General features: G+C 47.3%; 1 protein-coding gene across 1 annotated transcript in view; it reads right to left on the bottom strand.

Annotated features, from left to right (window-relative positions):
* The window catches only part of CTNNBL1 (catenin beta like 1), a 107,083-nt gene extending 88,817 nt beyond the window's left edge, over positions 1-18,266 (bottom strand). Inside the window, exon 1 of the mRNA XM_075011740.1 lies at positions 18,125-18,266. Within this exon, the coding sequence (XP_074867841.1) occupies positions 18,125-18,154 (30 nt within the window). The 5' untranslated portion in view covers positions 18,155-18,266. The remainder of the gene's footprint in view (positions 1-18,124) is intronic.
* Between the last annotated feature and the right edge of the window lie 492 nt (positions 18,267-18,758).

The following is an 18,758-nucleotide window of genomic DNA, read 5'->3' as shown; positions in this document are numbered from 1 at the left end:
GCTCTGTGTTAAGCTCCAAAGTTTGTCTCTCTCACCAATAAAAGTTTGGCCAATAAAAGATTATCTCACCCACCTTGTCTCTCATGTCCTGGGACGGACAGGATGGCAACAGTGCACAAAATTAAATTGTACTTCTACTTAGATATCTCAGTGAGTATTGGATTGGATAAATGGATGGAAACATGGATAGAAAGCTGGACAGAACATGGATAGAAGGTCGGGCCCAGCGGGTAGCCATCAGCGGCTTGATGTCGGGATGGTGGTCAGTTTCTAGTGGAGTGCTCCAAGGTTCGATTCTGGGTCCTGTTCCGTTCAACTTATTTATCAATGACCTGGATGAGGGGTTGGATTGCACCCTCAGCAAGTTTGCAGATGACACTAAGCTAGGGGGAGAGGTGGATATGCTGGATGATAGGGATAGGGTCCAGAGTGACTTAAACAAATTGGAAGACTGGGCTGCAAGAAATCTGATGAGGTTCAATAAGTACAAGTGCAGAGTCCTGCACTTGGGCTGGAAGAATCCCAAGCATTGTTGCAGGCTGGGGTCCGACTGGCTCAGCAGTAGTTTTGCAGAAAAGGACCTGGAAGTTGTAGTAGATGAGAAGCTGGACATGAGTCAACAGTGGGCCGTTGTAGCCAAGAAGGCTAATGGCATATTAGGTTACATCAAGAGGAGCATTGCCAGTAGATCCAAAGAAGTGATTGTTCCTCTTTATTCGGCTTTGGTGAGGTCGCATGTGGAGTACTGTGTCCAGTTCTGGGACCTCAATTATAGGAAGGATGTGGATACATGGGAGAGGGTCCAGCAGAGGGCGACCAAAATAATTAGGGGGCTGGAGCATATGACTTATGAAGAAAGGTTGAGGGAATTGGGAGTGTTTAGTCTGCAGAAGAGAAGACTGAGGGGGGACTTGATAACAGCCTTCAACTTACTGAAAGGAGGTTGCAAAGAGGCTGTTCACAGTGGTCACGGATGGCAGAACACAAAACAATGGTCTGAAGTTGCGGTTGGGAAGATCCAGGTTGAACATTAGGAAAAACTTTTTCACTAGGAGGGTGGTGAAGCATTGGAATGGTCTGTCCAGGGAAGTAGTGGAGTCTCCATCCCTGGAGGTGTTTAAGTCTTGCCTCTACAAAGCCCTGGATGGGCTGATCTGATGGGTTTGGTCCTGCTTAGGGCAGGGGGCTGGACTTGATGGCTTTTTTAGGTCTCTTCCAGCCCTATTGTTCTATGATGCTATGAGTACAAATGGGTGCTTTTTAAACTGGGGAAAAAAATCAGATTTCTGTATTGTAAGTACATTTTTCTTTTTAAAATGAGATGATTTACAATCAAATTTTAAATCATGACAAGCTATGCTATAGCCTAAACCAGGAGTCAGCAACCTTTCCAAGGGGGACTGCTGAAATTTGATCTTTAGACTGCTATATATGGGCTGAGCGCTGGTGACATTTTTAAAGTCACTAATAGTCCTACTTACAATAGCTTCATTAATAAATAAATAAAGATACAGAGCTTTACCACTGAGGTGCTGGTTGATGGAATCATAGGGCTGGAAGGTACTTCAGGAGGTCATCTTGTCCAGCCCCCTGCTTCAAGCAGGATCAACCCCCACTAAGTCTTCCCAGCCAGGACCTTGTCAAGCCAGGACTTAAAAACCTCTAGGTATGGAAAATTAACCACCTCTCTAGGTAACGCACTGCAGTGCTTCACCACCCTCCTGGTGAAGTAGTTTTTCCTAATATCCGACCTACTCCTCTCACTCTAACCTCAGACCATTACTCGTTTGTCTGCCATCTGACACCACTGAGAACGGTTTCTCACCATCCTCTGTAGAGCTCCTGTTCAGGAAGTTGAAGGCTGCTATTAAATCACCCTCAGTCTTCTCTTCTGTAAACTAAACAAGCCCAAATCCATCAGCCTTTCCTCACAAGTCATGTGCTCCAGCCCCTTAATCATTTTTGTTGCCCTCTGCTGAACCTGCTCCATCACATCCAAAGCCTTTTTATACTGGGGGGCCAAAACTGAACACAATATTCCAGATGTGGCCTCACCAGTGCTGAATAGAGGGGAACAACAACTTCTCTACATCTGCTCGAAATGTTCCTCCTAGTGTACCCCAGTATGCCATTGGCCTTCCTGGCCACAAGGGCACCCTGTTTACTCATATCCTAGCCTTTCATCCACCATAACCCCTAGGTCCCTTTCTGCTGTACTGCTGCTTAACCAGTCAGTCCCCAGCCTACAACAATGCTTGAGATTCTTCTGTCCCAAGTGCAGGACTTTGCACTTGTCCTTGTTGAACCTCATCAGATTTCTTTTGGCCCAATCCTCCAATTTGTCTAAGTCACTCTGGATCCTATCTCTACCCTCCAATGTATCTACCTCTCCTCCTAACTTGGTGTCGTCCGCAAACTTGCTGAGGGTGCAATCCAGTCCCTCATCCAGGTCATTAATAAAGATGTTGAGCGTTAGCTGGTCCCTTGTTAATCCACAGGTGGCACAGCTTTGGGCAAGCTCCTGGCTGCATGAGGGAGATGGGGCAGGCTGAGCTCATGCGCCAACGAAAATTGGCTCGCATGCCACTCTTGGCACCTGTGTCGGGGGGTTGCTAACCCTGGACCTCCACTATACTAAGATCACTAAAATTAAATGAAAATGTTCAGGTAGTACATTTACTTCACAGCAGAAGCGCCGAGTGAAGTGAAGGAATGAAAGGACAAAAAAGCAGTCAGCAGCAAAACAAGAGCAACCAAGCTGGAAGCTCAGAAACAGCATTCAGAAGCCAACAAAGAAGTTAAAAAGGCTGTAAAACAGGACAAGAAGAACTCTGTAGAAAACCTTGCCCAACAAGGCGAACAAGCTGCAGGACAGAGAAACTTAAAAGAGCTCTAGAACATCACATGGAAGCTGGCTGGGTCACGGCGTACAGTGGATCAGCCAGTACAGGATAAGGAGGGGGCGTGTGCTAACGAACCCAACTGAGCAGCTCAATAGATGGAAGAACACTTTGAAGAGCTACTGAACCATCCTGCCCACATGGAACCTCCCGACTTACCACCTGCAAATATACCATTGCAAATTAACAGCAGCAGACCTACAAAATAGGAAATCAGAAAAGCCGTTGCCCATCTGCGAAGCAGAAAAGCACCTGGTCCAGACAGCATCGCCACAGAAGCAACCAAGGCAGGCAGAGAGACGGGTCAACATGATGTATGATCTATTTGGGAAAATTTGGGACACTGAAGATATCCCACAAGACTGGAAACATGGCTACCTTATCAAGCTTCCAAAGAAAGGCAACCTGAAGGAATGCAAGAACTGGAGGGGCATCACATTACTGTCTTCCAGAAAAAGCGTTCAATAGGATTCTCTTGGAGAGACTGAAGACAGAAATCAATAGACAGCTCAGGGAAGAACAGGCCGGGTTCCAAAGCGACGGACCATGTACTGACCAAATAGCAACTCTCAGAGTGATCATAAAACTGTTGTTCAAGTGGAACTTATCCCTGCACGCAACCTTCATAGACAGCGCTGATAGAGACAATTTGTGGAAACTGCTGCAACACCATGGCATCCCATCCAAAATTATTAACTTGATTTGTTCAACATATGAACCCTCGACGTGCCATGTTATTTACAATGGTGTCTTTGACAGAATCCTTCAGCATACTGTCAGGAGTGCGACAAGGGTGCCTATTATGACCTTTCCTGTTCTTGATCACAATGGACTGGATTATGAACAGGACAACAGAAGGCCATCAACAAGGCATTCAGTGGACCCTTTTTCAAACAGCTAGAGGACATTGATACTTGATTCCAGTAATTGAGGCAGTTTTGTCCAGTGTTGTGACCTTTTTTCATGTTTTCATGTTGGTGTGAAAGGAAGACGACATCATCAGCAAAATCAGAGAGGTAGCCAAGTTAGTTTTATCTTCAAAAACAACAAGAAGTCCTGTGGCACCTTATAGACTAATAGATATTTTGGAGCATAAGCTTTCATGGGCAAAGACCTGCTTCATCAGATGCATGAATGGTGGGGTTTTCAGAAGAATATTTAAAGAGGGGGTCTCAATAAAAGGGAGGGCCAGAGCCAAGGTGTATTCAGTCAAGGTGGATGTGGCCCTTTATCAGCAGTTAATGTGGAGTTGTGAACATCAAGGCTACGTCTATACTAGCCAAAAACTTCGAAATGGCCATGCAAATGGCCATTTCGAAGTTTACTAATGAAGCGCTGAAATACGTATTCAGCGCCTCATTAGCATGTGGATGGCCGCAGCACTTCAAAATTGACACGGCTGTAGGGTGCGAGAAGATTTTGTAACGGTCTCATGAGAGCAGTCCGACCCCTCTGTGAACCCTCAGAGGAATCCTATGACAACACCTGCAAAACAAAGCACGCTTGCCAACACTTCAAGGCTACGCTGGCAGTAGGCCACAAGAGATAGTGATAAGGAATGCATAGGCAATTTTAGGCAACCTTATGTTAATGAGTTGAGCTTTATCAGCTAGAGTTAGGAGGCCTGTTACAGAGCCTCTCCCCGAGCAAAGCTCCGATACGTCGGGTTTTCCCCCACTGGTGATTGTGGTGTCTCTGGGGCTCCCGTCACGGGTGTCACATGCTTTCAATAAACCAAATATAGCACTCGCCTTCTGGGTGCAGCCTTGTTTCTGGGGAACCCAAGCCTGGCTGGTTACAGCGGCTCGTCCAGACGGGGCTCCTTTTCGAAAGGACCCCAGCTACTTCAAAGTCCCCTTATTCCTATCTGCTCATAGGAATAAGGGGACTTTGAAGTAGCCAGGGTCCTTTCGAAAAGGAGCCCCATCTGGACGAGCCACGTCAATTTCGAAGTGCCGCGGCCATCTGCATGCTAATGGGGCGCTGAATATGTATTTCAGTGCTTCATTAGTAAACTTCGAAATGGCCATTTGCATGGCCATTTCAAAGTTTTTGGCTTGTGTAGACATGGCCCAAGAGAGGAGAAATCAGGTCAGTTCTGTCAGGGGAGATGTGGCCCATTGTCAGTTGCTAATGTGGAGGTGTGAACATCAAGAGCAGAGAAAATGCTTTTCTAATGGACCAAACCACTCCCAGTCTCTGTCCAATCCTTGGTTGATGGAGTCAAATTTGCAAGTGAATTGCAGCTCAGGGATTTCTCTTTGCATTTTATTTTTGATTTTTTGTTGTTGTAAGACTGCTACTTTTAAATCTGTTACTGAGTGTCCAGAGAGACTGAAGTGCTCTCCTATGGATTTTTGTAACCGTTCCTGATGTCTTATATATGTCATTTATTCTTTTATGTAGAGGCTGTCCAGTTTGGCCAATGTAAATTGCAGCGGGGGCATTGCTGGCACACGATCGCATATATTATCTTAGTAGATGTGCAGGTGAAGGAGCCGCTGATGGAGTGGTTGATGTTAGGTCCTGGAATGAGCATTAACAAGGGAAAGACCAAGACAATAAAAATCAACCACACCAACACCACCACCATCACACTGGGAGGGATGACCTGGAAAATGTGGAGCAGTTCACCTACCTGGGGAGTATTATGGGCATAGATGGAGGAACAGATATCAATGCTAGGATAGGGAAAGCAACAGCTGCATTCAAGACTCTCTGTCCCATTTGGAGTTCACAAATAGTATCTGGGAAGACAAAACCATGGATCTTCAACACAAATGTGAAGAGTATGCTCTTGTATAGACGAGGGGCTTGGCATACCAGAAAATCTTTAAATCACAAGCTACAGACATTAATAAACAGATGTCTGAGGTACATCCTTCCATCAAATGGCAAGACTTTGTCACAAATGAGGAGGTTTGGAACAGAGCAGAACAAAAACCAACTGACACTGAAATCAAGAGAAGAAAGTGGGGATGGCCAGGTCACACACTCAGAAAACCATCATCCAGCAGAGTTCGTCAAGCTCTCAGATGGAACCCGCATGGAAAAGGCAAAGAGGAAGACCTCAGACAACGTGGAGAAGGACTACTGAGATTGAAGGACAACAACTGGAGTATTCCTGGAGCTAGTTGGAAGTTTTGTCCCAAGAGAGAGTGAAGTAGAGGAGACTTGTAGATGACCTATGTTCCATGTGGAGTACAAGGGTTAAGTAGTACTAGTACCTTTACTGGTGAATTTTTTTTAAATTCAAACTACTGAAATGGCAGCAGTCACCAGCTGAACATGAGGAACCAGAGTTTGTCAAAGGATTAAACCAACTTTTGCTAGAAATTGTTTCTTCTGCAGTGTAGAGAGATTATTCATTTCAGTTTATTTAACTGGTTAAGACAAAATGACTACTTCATTTAAGTTAAGGAACCAATCAGGAGTTTAAAAAAAAAAACAAAAGGATGCTTGTTTCCTCTTCCACTGTATGAATAAAAATGAGGTGTGAGAGAATGAGCTCTACTAGATCTACCATCTTCAAGGGCACTGTGCTCAGAAACTATCACTTAGTTTTAAATGCAAAACATGTTCCAATAAACCTTTTTCCTATATTATACACACACAAACACATGCAGAGCGCACATTTAAGGTAGCTGAAAATTAAATGAATGAAAAGTGAAAAACAAAAATTTAAACAAGAATAAGATTAATATGGAGATATACACTTTGTAGAACTGGAAGGGACCTTAGGAGGTCATTGTTTCCTGTCCCCTGCCCTCTTGGCAGCACCAAGCACCATCAATTTTTTTTTCCAAACTATTTGCTCCAAGTTGCTAAATGGCCCCCTCAAGGACTGAACTCACAACTCTGAGTTTAGCAGGCCAATGCTCAAACCCTGAGCTATCCCTCCCCCCTTTTACTAATGCAGTTTAAATCATGGCATAAAATAACTTTGTTTTAAATAATTTGGATTTAAATCAACCCAAACTGGTATCCAGATGGGTTTAACACTATTCTCTTGCCATTCTATTAAAAAAAAACAAAAAAAACTTAAAATTCTCCCATAATCTTTGCTGGTATTTAAAAAAGAACTCATCATCTTGATATACATTTTTAAAAACTTAAGTAATTTTAGGTTCAAGTACTTGAATGCTTCTGCAGGTTTTTGTTGTTTCAACCTTACATTTTCTTGTTTTTTAAAACATAAGTTTGACAGATCCACATGTACAAAAAGGAAGGAATGCCTGACTACGGGCAAAAAATGCAAAACAAGGTAAACTGATAGGAAAAACAAAGATTTTCTACTCTCACTCACTAATAGAGTATCAAAACAAAAAGCAGTCAAGTAGCACTTTAAAGACTAGAAAAATAGTTTATTAGGTGAGCTTTTGTGGGACAGACCCACTTCTTCAGACCATAGCCAGAAGTGGGTCTGTCCCACGAAAGCTCGCCTAATAAACTATTTTTCTAGTCTTTAAAGTGCTACTTGACTGCTTTTTGTTTTTATAGTGTATAGACTAGCACGGCTTCCTCTCTGTCACTAATAGAGATTGTTAATGTAATTTGTTATACTAGAACACTAAAAAACGACTAACTGTACAGTTTTAAGATGGCACATCTTGGAACACTTTTTTTGTTTTGCAATGTACTCGCACAGGCTTGTCTATATGAGGAGTTAGCCACAACAGATATCCCCAAATACACTTTTGTATGGATGCTCTTATTCTAGAATAAGTCTACCAATGGAGTTAGTCAAGAATAGTTAATTTGCTTTACAATTTATACTGTACCTCTTTCCGGATTAACCTTCACATGCAGGCAACCCCTAACTCAAGGTCTGTCCTTGGATCCAGTAACAAAAGAGAAAGTGCTCTCTGCTTGTAGGTTGGGGAGGTGAGAAAAAAAATGTGCTTTACATCAATGAATAATCTCATTAAGGAACACCTGCCTTGACTTCCCCTAGGGCAAGGAATAATCCATCAATAACAAAATGTTATGTCCCTCAGAAATCTGGGTACATGTTTTGAGCCCTGTCTGTTCTCTCAGCAAGTAAGCAGATTTAAAGAAACCTAACTTACTTATTCTAATAATATATAGACACACCTGCTTTGCATGATGCAGAGCCAGAGTAACCTTGTTACTGTGGAGTTCAGAAATCACTTTTTAAAGACATCTGAAAGAAATCTTCTTCAGGGACACAGCTCCCTTTGTGAACAAATCTCAGACAGCTGCAGAGCTGAAAGAGCCATCAAGGAAAACTATCCATTAGTTGTCAATTTAAAAGGACTTCTGAAAGCAAGCCCCAAAACTCCAGGCATCTCTCCAACAATCTCTTAATCCTGTTTGACAAGTATCAGATGGGTAGCCGTGTTAGTCTGTATCTGCAAAAACAAGGAGCAGTCTGGTGGCATTTTATAAACTAACAGATTTTTCTGAAGCATAAGCTTTCATGGGCAAAGACCCGCTTCTTCAGATGTATGTTTATGCTCCAAAAAGTGTTTTAGTCTATAAAGTGTCAAAGGACTGCTCGTGGTTGTTAATCCTGTTTGTAACATCTGTTTTAAACAAGCCTGCTATCAATCGCACTAAAAGACAGAAACAACTTAGGTAATGTGAGAGAGAAACATTTAAAAGAAAAAAAAAAAACTTAACCAACTCAGTATAAAGAAAAATTCACAAATCTTTCTGAGGTGCAAGTCACACATGCCAGCAAACACACAGGGAAGGGAAGTTGTGCCCTTCAGCCACATGGAAGCGGGGGTGAGCACACTTTTGATGTTAGGCCGCTCTTTTCATCCCTGCAATTAGCAGGGCCTCTGTTAACCTGCCTAATGCCCAGAAGCAAGTGGAAGCGCAGAGCCGTGCTCCCTCGGCAGTGGTGGTGGAGGAGGTCATGCAGGTTTAGAGGAGCCAAGGAAGGCCACGGGGGGCAGTAGCACTGTATCCCCCTTACAAAATTTCATGCCCCCCCACTTTGTGCACCCTGGTTTAAGCCATAAAGGCAAATTAACTCCCTTCCTCTCCACTCTCCCAAGTCTTAAAAGGCAGAGCACAGCCTGACGAATTAACTGGACAACAAAAAATCTTGCGAGCATTCCAAACAGCATACAAAGGCTGGTGCTGCGGACTAATATTTTAGCCAAAAAGAATGAGCAGAGTTCACATTACTGGGAGCAGCTTATCAGTTGCAGGAGATGCACTGGGGTAATAAGGCTGTAAGTATTCAAAGCCGCACTGCATCTCAAGCTGCACTAATTGTCCTCAGCTTCACATGTATTCATTACACAGCAAATGTGTGGTAGGTTATCTGTACACTATCATGCACCTGCACTAATAGAGACAGATTCCACTGTGGGCCAAGCTTAGCAAACTTAACAAGAGCTACCATTTAAGATGATATCCCCAGCCAGTGCACCCCAGGCTTACTCGATTATTTTTTGCTTTTACTACTTCCTTTAATTTCACGAACAGCTCAGTAGTTAGAGCATTGGCCTTGTAAATCCAGGGTTGTGCGCTCAGTCCTTGTGGGGCCATTCAAGGATCTGGGACAGGTTAGATTAAAAAAAATCTGCCAGGCATGGCGATACATCCTGCTGTGAGGGCAGGGGACTGGACTTGATGACCTCTCAAGTTCCAATTCTATGATAGAATCTATCTAAAACCAAAGCAGTTTGAGACCACTACATACAACGGTGAATTCTGCATTTGAGCAGGATTAAAATCACCTATCCTCCTTCCAGAGACAATGAAAGAGATTCCTGGAAATAACTTTGCCCCCTGAATTACTGTTATAATTGGAAACCAGACAGGAGGATATGAGCACAGCATTTCTGGGCAAAAACACAGTGATATTTAATCATCAATTTAAACCATCTACAACTGTTTTGAAACAGCACATAAAGTTTATGGATTTCTGAGCTCTGTAAAAACTGCCAGGAGCTGGAGTCAGTTTAATTGTATTCTCTGGGGCAAGAGAATCCTTTTTCCATTTTGACCAGCACTTGGTGCAGAATTAGAGGCCTGGTGCCTGAAATCTTCCAAGCCAAATTTGGTACTGCGAGACCATAGCTTCTTGATAAAGCGGAGACAGGTTAACTATACAAAGAGGAGAGAAATTTGAAACATCTATGGAGGAGAGCAAGTATTACGGCTTGTGATCAGGAAAATCAAGACGACCAAGGAACTTTGCAGAATGGCCACAATAGAACAGGATTTGTCTTATGTGGCTTTTTGTCTGTCTGGTGGCAAAAAAAAAAAAAATTAGTTACCCCCAATAATCATATACTAGGAGGCACCTTGGGAACAGGGATCATCCAAAAATATCTAGATGGTTTAGCCTACTAAATCTATTTCCTTTGCGTGTAGGAGTGATGAAAACTTGTGGACCTACGGTTTCAGCTCCCAATGTAATAATGGAAGTATCCCTCCCTCCCCCGTCAATCCAGTTTGGTTTCTGCACATTTCCATATAATTGTATTTCTCTGCTTTTCACCCCCACCTCTCCTTCTATACACATGTGCCTTCTGTTTCAATTTCAAAATCTGAATTCAAAGACAATTAAAACTCAAAACAAAAAGCAGCCAAGTTTTTTTTTTGTTTTTTGTTTTGACTGCTTTTTGTTTTGATAGTGTATAGACCAGCACGGCTTACTCTCTGTTACAATTATGCCTGGAGCCCAGAGTCCTGCCACCTGGGGCTGAAACCAAAGCCTGAGCAATTTAGCTTCATATGGGGGCCTGTTGTACAGAGTGTACGGAGCAGCAAGCAAATTCCATGCTTGCCTAATGTTGGGCCTGGCCTTAATGGCTACGTCTACACTAGCCCCAAACTTCGAAATGGCCACGCAAATGGCCATTTCGAAGTTTACTAACGGAGCGCTGAAATGCATATTCATGGGAATAAGGGGACTTCAAAGTAGGCGGGGTCCTTTCAAAAAGGAGCCCCGTTGGGATGAGACGCGCGGCGGCGAGGCGCGTCAATTTCGAAGTGCCGCGGCCACCCGCATGCTAATGAAGCGCTGAATATGCATTTCAGCGCTCCGTTAGTAAACTTCGAAATGGCCATTTGCGTGGCCATTTCGAAGTTTGGGGCTAGTGTAGGCACGACCCTTATGTAGAAAACCAGCTGCAGCACAGGAGGGCCATGGAGATTTTAATAGCATGTTGGCAGGCAGTGGGAGAGTGGGGCTCAGAAAGAAAAAAAGATTGAGAATCCCTGATAGCACTCTGACGTAGGAAACATTTGTGTTTAGACAAGAGAGCAAATGAGCACAAAATTGGCACAACCACCTTCAGATAGAAACACAAAGTTTGAGTGAAGAGCACAGAATTTTAATTTTAAGTAGCCACAAGCAGAGACAATGTTGAGTGGCAAGAACAGGAGCCAAATCCATGAGAACTATGAAGAAGAAAAAGGCTTTTCATCTACTTCCTCCCAACAATACAGTTACAGTGTGCTTCAAACATTATCTGTACTCTTCTGGCAGGAAGACCTCCTCCCTGGGAAATAGGAATGTGATGGTTTGGATCACAGGGGGCCCCTTGTGCCTGTCACCCAGTGAACTGATCATGCCACAGAGGCCCCCTTCCTGCCCTACGGGGAAACCCACCGCCCTGCCGGATCAGAAGGTCTGGCCTCCCCCAGCCAAGGCACAGAGTCGGGGTAACAGTCCCTCAGCAGAACAATACACACGCTGAACCAGCTCAGCTTGACAGCACCTACAAACGTTACCCTCAGAAGGAACCAAAACCCCTGTCACAGAGTGAGGGGGTCCCCAGCCCCTGCTCCCTGTTTGCAGTCAGATACGACACTCAGTAGGGAGAACAGAAGGGTTATTAGTCGACAGGGACACCATGAAGAATATACTTGTCAGCACAGAAAACCTGAAGCCATCAATACAATGCACTTTGGGAAGAGGAGTTTTTTTGAGGGGGAGGTCCCTGAGCTGGGCCCTCCTTCCTCCCACTGCAACAAGATGAAACTCCCTCCCTCAACAGCCCAGTTCCAATTCAAACCAGCCAAGACCCTCCTCCTTCCTTTCTCCTGTTTCCCCTGGAAGAAAGGTGTCACCTGGTTGCCTAGGTTACAAAGAGCATGGAGGGCCACTGCCTACATGTCAGAGGTCATCACACAGAAACTCCCATCATTACAATGCACTAATGCTGTGCCTAGAGAAACTGAGGCACCCACATCAGGTCGCTAGAGGACAGTAGGAAACACATGCAACCTAACCAAGGGAACAAAAATCTCACACACCCAACTTTGTCACAACCCCAGATAAATCCGTCTTACTCTGTATAAAAGTTTTACACAGAAAAAGCTCAAAAGACTCACGCTATCAGTGCAAGAGAGATATGCACAGCTGTGGCTCCTCCCAGGTATCAATCATTTACACTGGGTGAGATGATAAACAAAAGCACTTTTATGAAGCATAAAAAGTAGTGTTGTAGTGACTGCAAGTGAAAACAGACATATCAATATAAGTTACTAGGGCAAAATAAATAAAACATGCCAATTAAGTCTGTTACACAAGAAACTTGTGACATTCACATTTTTATCCTACTAGTATTTCTGATAATCTTTTTCACAAGCTAGGCAGCCTCTTAGCTTGGGTCCAATCCTTCACCCTGTTCAGTCTTAGATGTCTCCAGAAGGCATCTAAGCTAAGTGGGGTCGTAGGGGGAGAGAGGGTATCTGCTAGTATCTGGCTGCTTCTCCTACAATTTGGTTTCCCATCTTTATATCCTCTTTGCCCAAGGCCGGGAGTTTTTATAGTGAGTTCTAACTTTTTTTCCCCACCTTGAGTGAAAAGTAAATGATCCAAAATGAGTTCCAGCATCCGATGACCTGGCCACATGTCCTGGCAGGACCAATCACTATCCAAGCTTATAAGAAAAACTAAACAAGTCATTGGTCTGTGGTTTGAGCATCAATCATTTTATGTTTCCCAGCCCTCGTTAGCAAATCTAGATTTATAAACAGACTTGCTTCATATTTCTAAAATTTCACACAGAAGAATGACACAGTCACAGAAATAGAACATACATATTAGCAGACTGTAATTTTAAAATGACATGTCCCATGATGCATTTTGCCTGAAATGTCTAAGTTATGCATATTCATAAGCAAATTTTCATAAAGCAGGGGGCTGTGACAAGAATTTCAAAAGGTTTACGGAAGTCAGAGATTATTTGAAATATTTCTAAGTAAATGTAGGCAAGCCCTACCCTCCAGGGTACAAGAGAATAAAAGAGAGACCTATCTTTGTCAAATAAGAAAAAACTTGACAAATAAAACATCTTTTCCAGAAGAGCTATTGAAACAAATGAGCTGAATGAAAAACAATGAAATTTTGTATTTCATAACATCTTACATACATACAAATTCCACCAGCAAATATTCAGAAATAAACAACAGACCCTAAAAAAACTGAAAAAGTTGAAACCAAAGAGAAATTTATGTTTTCACTTGGGACTGGAAAGTTGGTAAGGTGGAGAGATAGAAAAGTAGCAGACGGAAAGGATCTCATATCAACACTGGCAAGATTAGTACTGCCTGCACAAACAGATTGATGGATGGATAGGAAGAGAATTGGAAACAGGAAAGATCTGAGACAGAGAAGGAACAAGACTACAAGAGTTCTGGTAAGGAAGGATACACTGAACGTGATCTCAAAAACTAGGCTGACCATATTCCCGTAGGCTAAATATGGGACACCCTGGAGGACAAAAAGGGGGTTCCAGCCAAAACGGGACAGATGGTCACCCTGAGTCAGGCAATGGTTGCCCTGTGGGGGCTGCCACCCTAGTGGGTGGTGGGGTGCTCCCTGGCTCAGGGGGGCAGCTGTGGCTCCTAGCTGCCCCATGCCTTGGTGGCGCCGGGAATTGTCTGCAGACCCACAGGTGACTTCCCCTTGCTGGTGCTCCTCTCGGTTCCCAGAACCAAAGGGGCAGCTGCACTGGTCTGGTTCCCAGCTGCCATCAGCAGCAGGGGGACCAGAGCCAGACACAGCAGCATTGGTCAGTTTCCCAGCTCCTTTCTGCTTGCAGGAGCTGGGAAATTGACCGGTGCTGCTGTGCCTGGCTCCTGGCTCCCCTGAGCAGGAGACAGGCATGTCACTGGGAGCTGGGAGTGCAAGGGCCTGGCTGCTGCCTGGTTCCCAGCTCCCTGACACTCGGGGGAGCCATGAAACTGACCGGCACAGCAGCACTGGCCAGTTTCCCAGCTCTGCACCATATTGCTGTACCTGGCTCCCAGCTCCCCACTGCTGGCAGAAGCCAGGAAACTGAACTGCACTGCTGTGCCTGGCCGCCTGCTGCACCCGGCTCCCACAAGCGGCAGGGAACCCAGAGCGCTGGTCAGTTCTCCAGCTCCCCCTTGCTGTGGGGACACAGGAACCAGGCAGCAGCCAGGTCTTTGCACTCCCTGCTCCAAGCAGCTGCACAAATACAGGGCAATCAGCCCCTTTATTAAAATAAAACAGGACACCAAGAAGGTGTCCCAAATACAGGGCTATCTCGCCCAAAACAGGATAGATGGTCACCCTATCAAAAACCAGGACCCAGTGGAATGTAAGAGGATGAGGTCGTACTTTGCTCATTATGTGAGAGGTAAACAGCACTCTGCACTCTTTGGAATTATTCGGAGAGCTGGGATCTGGATGCCAGAGAGAAGTGAAGGCACTGGAGAAAAATTAGCACAGGCAGGACCCCACTCCACATCATTCCAGAGTAACACTCTCATGTGGAAAAGAGAGACAAACTACCCAAAGGCAATGGAAGTATTTCTTCTCTGCCTCAAAGTAACAGCACTTCAGAAATTGAAACACAGACTAAGGGCTGGGCAGTGCTGGAGTTAGGGCAGGGGGTTGGAGAGGCTCAGAACAGGGCTTGGAGAGTTCCAGACAAGGAGTAGTGGACACAGAAATGAGGGCTGGATGTGGGGGGCAGGGGGCTTACTGAGGCCACCTGCAGTGGCAAACGTGGGATTGACTGGCAGGGGCAAGGCTGCATTGCCTGGCCCTGGTGTCCATATGGGAACGAGGTGGGCTGGCAAGTGGATCCCAGTCGTGGTGTGCCCTTGTGGGGGTAGGTTGGAGAAAGTTTGATGTTCTTGGCCCTGGTGTAGGGCTGGTGACCAGCAGGGCTACCCCCACTCATCCGACTATACAGCCAAAGGGCAACGGTTTGGGGCAAAGGGCCCCTTACCTGATTCAGTGGCCAGCAGTAAATATGGCACATTTGGTCTTCCCGGTACAGCCACCCGCTGTGGTAACTCTGCAGCACAGCTGTCCCGTATGCTCACTGCCTGTAGTGATTACTCTGCAGAGTAACTGTGCCTCCCATCAACATACTCCCTTTCCATGCTATGGATATGTCTATTCAAGGCATATCCCATTTTCCCAGCATAACCAAACCCTGCCCTTGCTTTAAGTTAGGGTAAGAGGAAGCCACATACCAAATTTTGTGGTCCTAGCTCTTGTGGTTTAGGATGAGTCTGTCAATAATCAGACTCTTAGACACACAGAGTCAGACATATGCACTCTAAAATATACGTAGATTAGGCCAGTTCTCAGCCTTTTCAGTAAGATGGCACACTTCAATGAGACAAGCAATGCAACAGCACACCCTCTTTTCTCAGCTGAATCCATTGCTCAGAAATGCCACCCTTTACTTAGATTTACTGTGGTCCTGGTGGTCTCAGCAGACAGGTCTGCAACATCATAGTAGTGCATACAGCAAGCTAAAACAAGTATAAAATGCAATAATGTTTCAAATCCACCAGAGAATACATCATCCGTGACAGGTCGGAAAAAAGGCAGGCGAGTTTACACACACCATACGGGGGATGTGGAGTAATCAAGTAACCGCTGAACATTTGAGCACTTACTTGATTACTCACAGGGTGGGGGGAGACGGCAGCTGCAGAGAGCAGGCTCTGTCCCTGCCAACCCATTGGAACCAGGGCTCGGCATTTAAACTGTGTCCCAGCTCCAACCGGCTCCCTACCAGTCCATTAAGGCCAAGAACCAGTATTTCAGCTGCTTCCCAGAATGAACGGGCTCCCGTAGGGTCGACATTTCCCTCGCAGCGGGGAGAAATTGACCAGCCCCATGCCAGCTAGGACTCAGGCAGTCTTGCTACTTAAGCCCCAGCTGGTTTAGCCCTGTCATTTCCTTCCCTTTCCCCCTCCCGGCCCCTCAATAGCTCTGCAAAGAGCCACCCAAGGGGAAATTGATGAAGTTTCATGGCACAGTTGGACAGTTCTCATGACACACCAGTTGAAAGCCACTGGATTAAGCAATGAACTAGTCTGTTAGTAGCATGTTTGTATAAATGCCTGAGCAGGGATCCAAACAATATAGATCACCATACAAGTCCACAGTCAATTATCAGCAGGGCAGTATTCCAACCTCACTGAATAAGTAGTTTGCTATTTCTGACTGGGAAGAGTTCAAGCAGTCTCCAGGAAAGCTGACACACTATTAAAGAGAAGGCAACCTGGATTTAAAACAGGGATAGGGAACTCCCTGCTCATGGCTTGCCTGAGCTGGCCCCTGAAGCTCAAAACTCCCCTCCTCTAAATCCAACCTACTGTGGGATGGGGGTGTGGTGCCTTGAGCCTCCTGGGCTGGAGTCAGGCAAGCCAGGATCAGATCCAGCCCACAGGCTCTGCCTATAGAAGGGGCAGGAAGCATCTCAAGGCTCCACAAACTGCTACTCCCCTGCCCCCGGCTGGCAGAACAGGAGTCAAGTGCTTCCTGGAGACCTTTTACCTGCCACTCTGACTGGCCAGAATTGCAGCCAATCAGAGCTCAGTGCTTGAGCAAGCAGGGGAACTGTGCCAGGTAAACTCCCCCAAAACATCAAGACCCCACGCTTTCCTCTGACCCAGGCCCTCCACCCCCAGCCCACTCCTGCAACCCACTCCCACTGAAACCAGTCACCCCAGCCAAACTCCTGCACCCTGCCTGTCACCAGACACCCAGACCGCTCTTACATCCTGGCTCCTGCTCAGACTCCCTTTCTCAGCCTCTTATTGTAACTCCCAGTAGCATCCGCCCAGACCCCCTCGACTGCTCCTGCACCCTCCCTCCCATTCAGAACCTCAACCTTTAGCCTGTTCTTGCACCCTACCGCCCTCAACCTGTTCCTACTCACATTGATGTGGCCCCAAACTGATTTTTCAGTAGATCAGTGGGTCCCAACCCAAAAATCGTTTCCCATACCTGATTTAAAAGGGGCTGGATTAAATACAGTCAAAGTGACCTATGAAATGTAATGGCTGACAATACTGATAAGAGTTTTGAAACCAGTTTACACTCTATTCAGGACAGCTGTGGACAAGACCTTAAAGGAGTGGGGAATCTTTTTTGGCTCACAGGGCATACACAACTGAGAAGCCAAAAAACAAACTAACCCACAACCCCTCACGCTGCAGCCCCCACAGGAGTGTGGGCGAGATTCCAAGGTTCAGGGCTTACCCCCAGGGCTGAATTAATTCTTCTAGGGGCCTAAGGCTAGGCTCTGGGGTAGGGCCAAAGAGGAGGAACCCAGGATGCCGGGGAGCATTCTGGGGATACAGATGTGAGGTCAGGGTAGGAAGTAGGACATAGGAGCAGGCTCAGAGTGAAGGTGCAGAGTCTGGGCAGGATCAAGGTGGGGGCAGCGTTCCCTATAAACAGCCACCCAGGAGGGAGTCCGGTGCCACGCAGCTGACTGGCAGAGCATCCGCAGCCCCCGAGTGGGCAGTCCGCATTTCTGCTGGCGGTGCACGCGCCGTCGTGCACATAAGATCTGCTCCACCCTTGAGTGGAAAAAGGCAGCGGGAAGGCCGAGCGGAGCTGCGGGATCTGGGCGAGAGAGCGGGGCGGGGGCGCCTACCAGGGGCGCAGCCCGGGTACCTCTGCACGGCTCTGCACACGGCGGTGATTGCTCCCTCCAGCTCCCACCGGCCTGTCCCCGACGGGCCGCTTCCGCGGTGCCCACGGCTCGGACCCCACCCGCCGGTCGCGGGCCCCTCTCCCGCCGCGCGGCGAGGGGACGGCACGGAACGGGTTAACCGCTCTAACTCCGGGCCCGCCCCGCCCGCGGGTGAGCGGGGAACCCCGGGCCAGTGAGAGGAGCCGCCGCGGGGGGCAGGCCGGGTCCGCAGCCAAACGCGCCCCCGCACACTCGGCGGGAAGGCCGGGGCCGCCTCACTGCCCGGCCCGGCCCGGCCCGGCCGCGCCTCACCTGGTAGCTGAGCAGCTCGCCCACGTCCATGGCCCCCTCCCCACCGCAGCACCCGCCAACTGTCGCAAAACCCGGGCGGGACGGGCGCCGGGGAGCCGCGCTGCCGTAAAGCGCGACAGGGGGCGCGACACTCTGTCGTAAATCCCGCTGGAGCGCGCGCGCGTCACGTGCGCCCAAGTGCGGCCTCGGCAGGACGGCCGGGGCCGGGGGCGCGTTGGCTGCTGTTGCCCGCGTCCGGCTGCAGCCTGCCTGGCCCCCTCCCCTTGCATCTGCCGAGTCCCCGCCCCCGCCAGGGCCAGGGCCAGGGCCAGGGCCAGGGCCAGGTTCAGGTTCACGGGGACTTGGGCGTTGCCGGGTGCCCGCGGGCCGCACAGCGCTCACTGCCCCAACGGGGCGCCGGGCTCCCTGGGCCAGGCGTGGGGAGACTCGGGCACCTTGGAGCGGGATTCCCCTATGCCCATGAGGCGAAGGGGGAGCTGCCAAAGCCAGCAGGGCCCCGTGCCGGGCCTAGGGCCTGCGCTCACAGGGGTAGGGGCACCTGAGTGCTGGGAGGTGCCTCTCTGGAGAGTCTCTGGAGCAAACCCTCTCCTGGAATCAGCTGTTCTGTGCGGGGAGCTCACCGAGGAGTCTGGAA

Source organism: Carettochelys insculpta, chromosome 17 (genome assembly GCF_033958435.1).
Source record: "Carettochelys insculpta isolate YL-2023 chromosome 17, ASM3395843v1, whole genome shotgun sequence".
NCBI classification, from domain to species: Eukaryota; Metazoa; Chordata; order Testudines; family Carettochelyidae; genus Carettochelys; species Carettochelys insculpta.
This window is presented reverse-complemented; position numbering and strand designations above follow the sequence as displayed.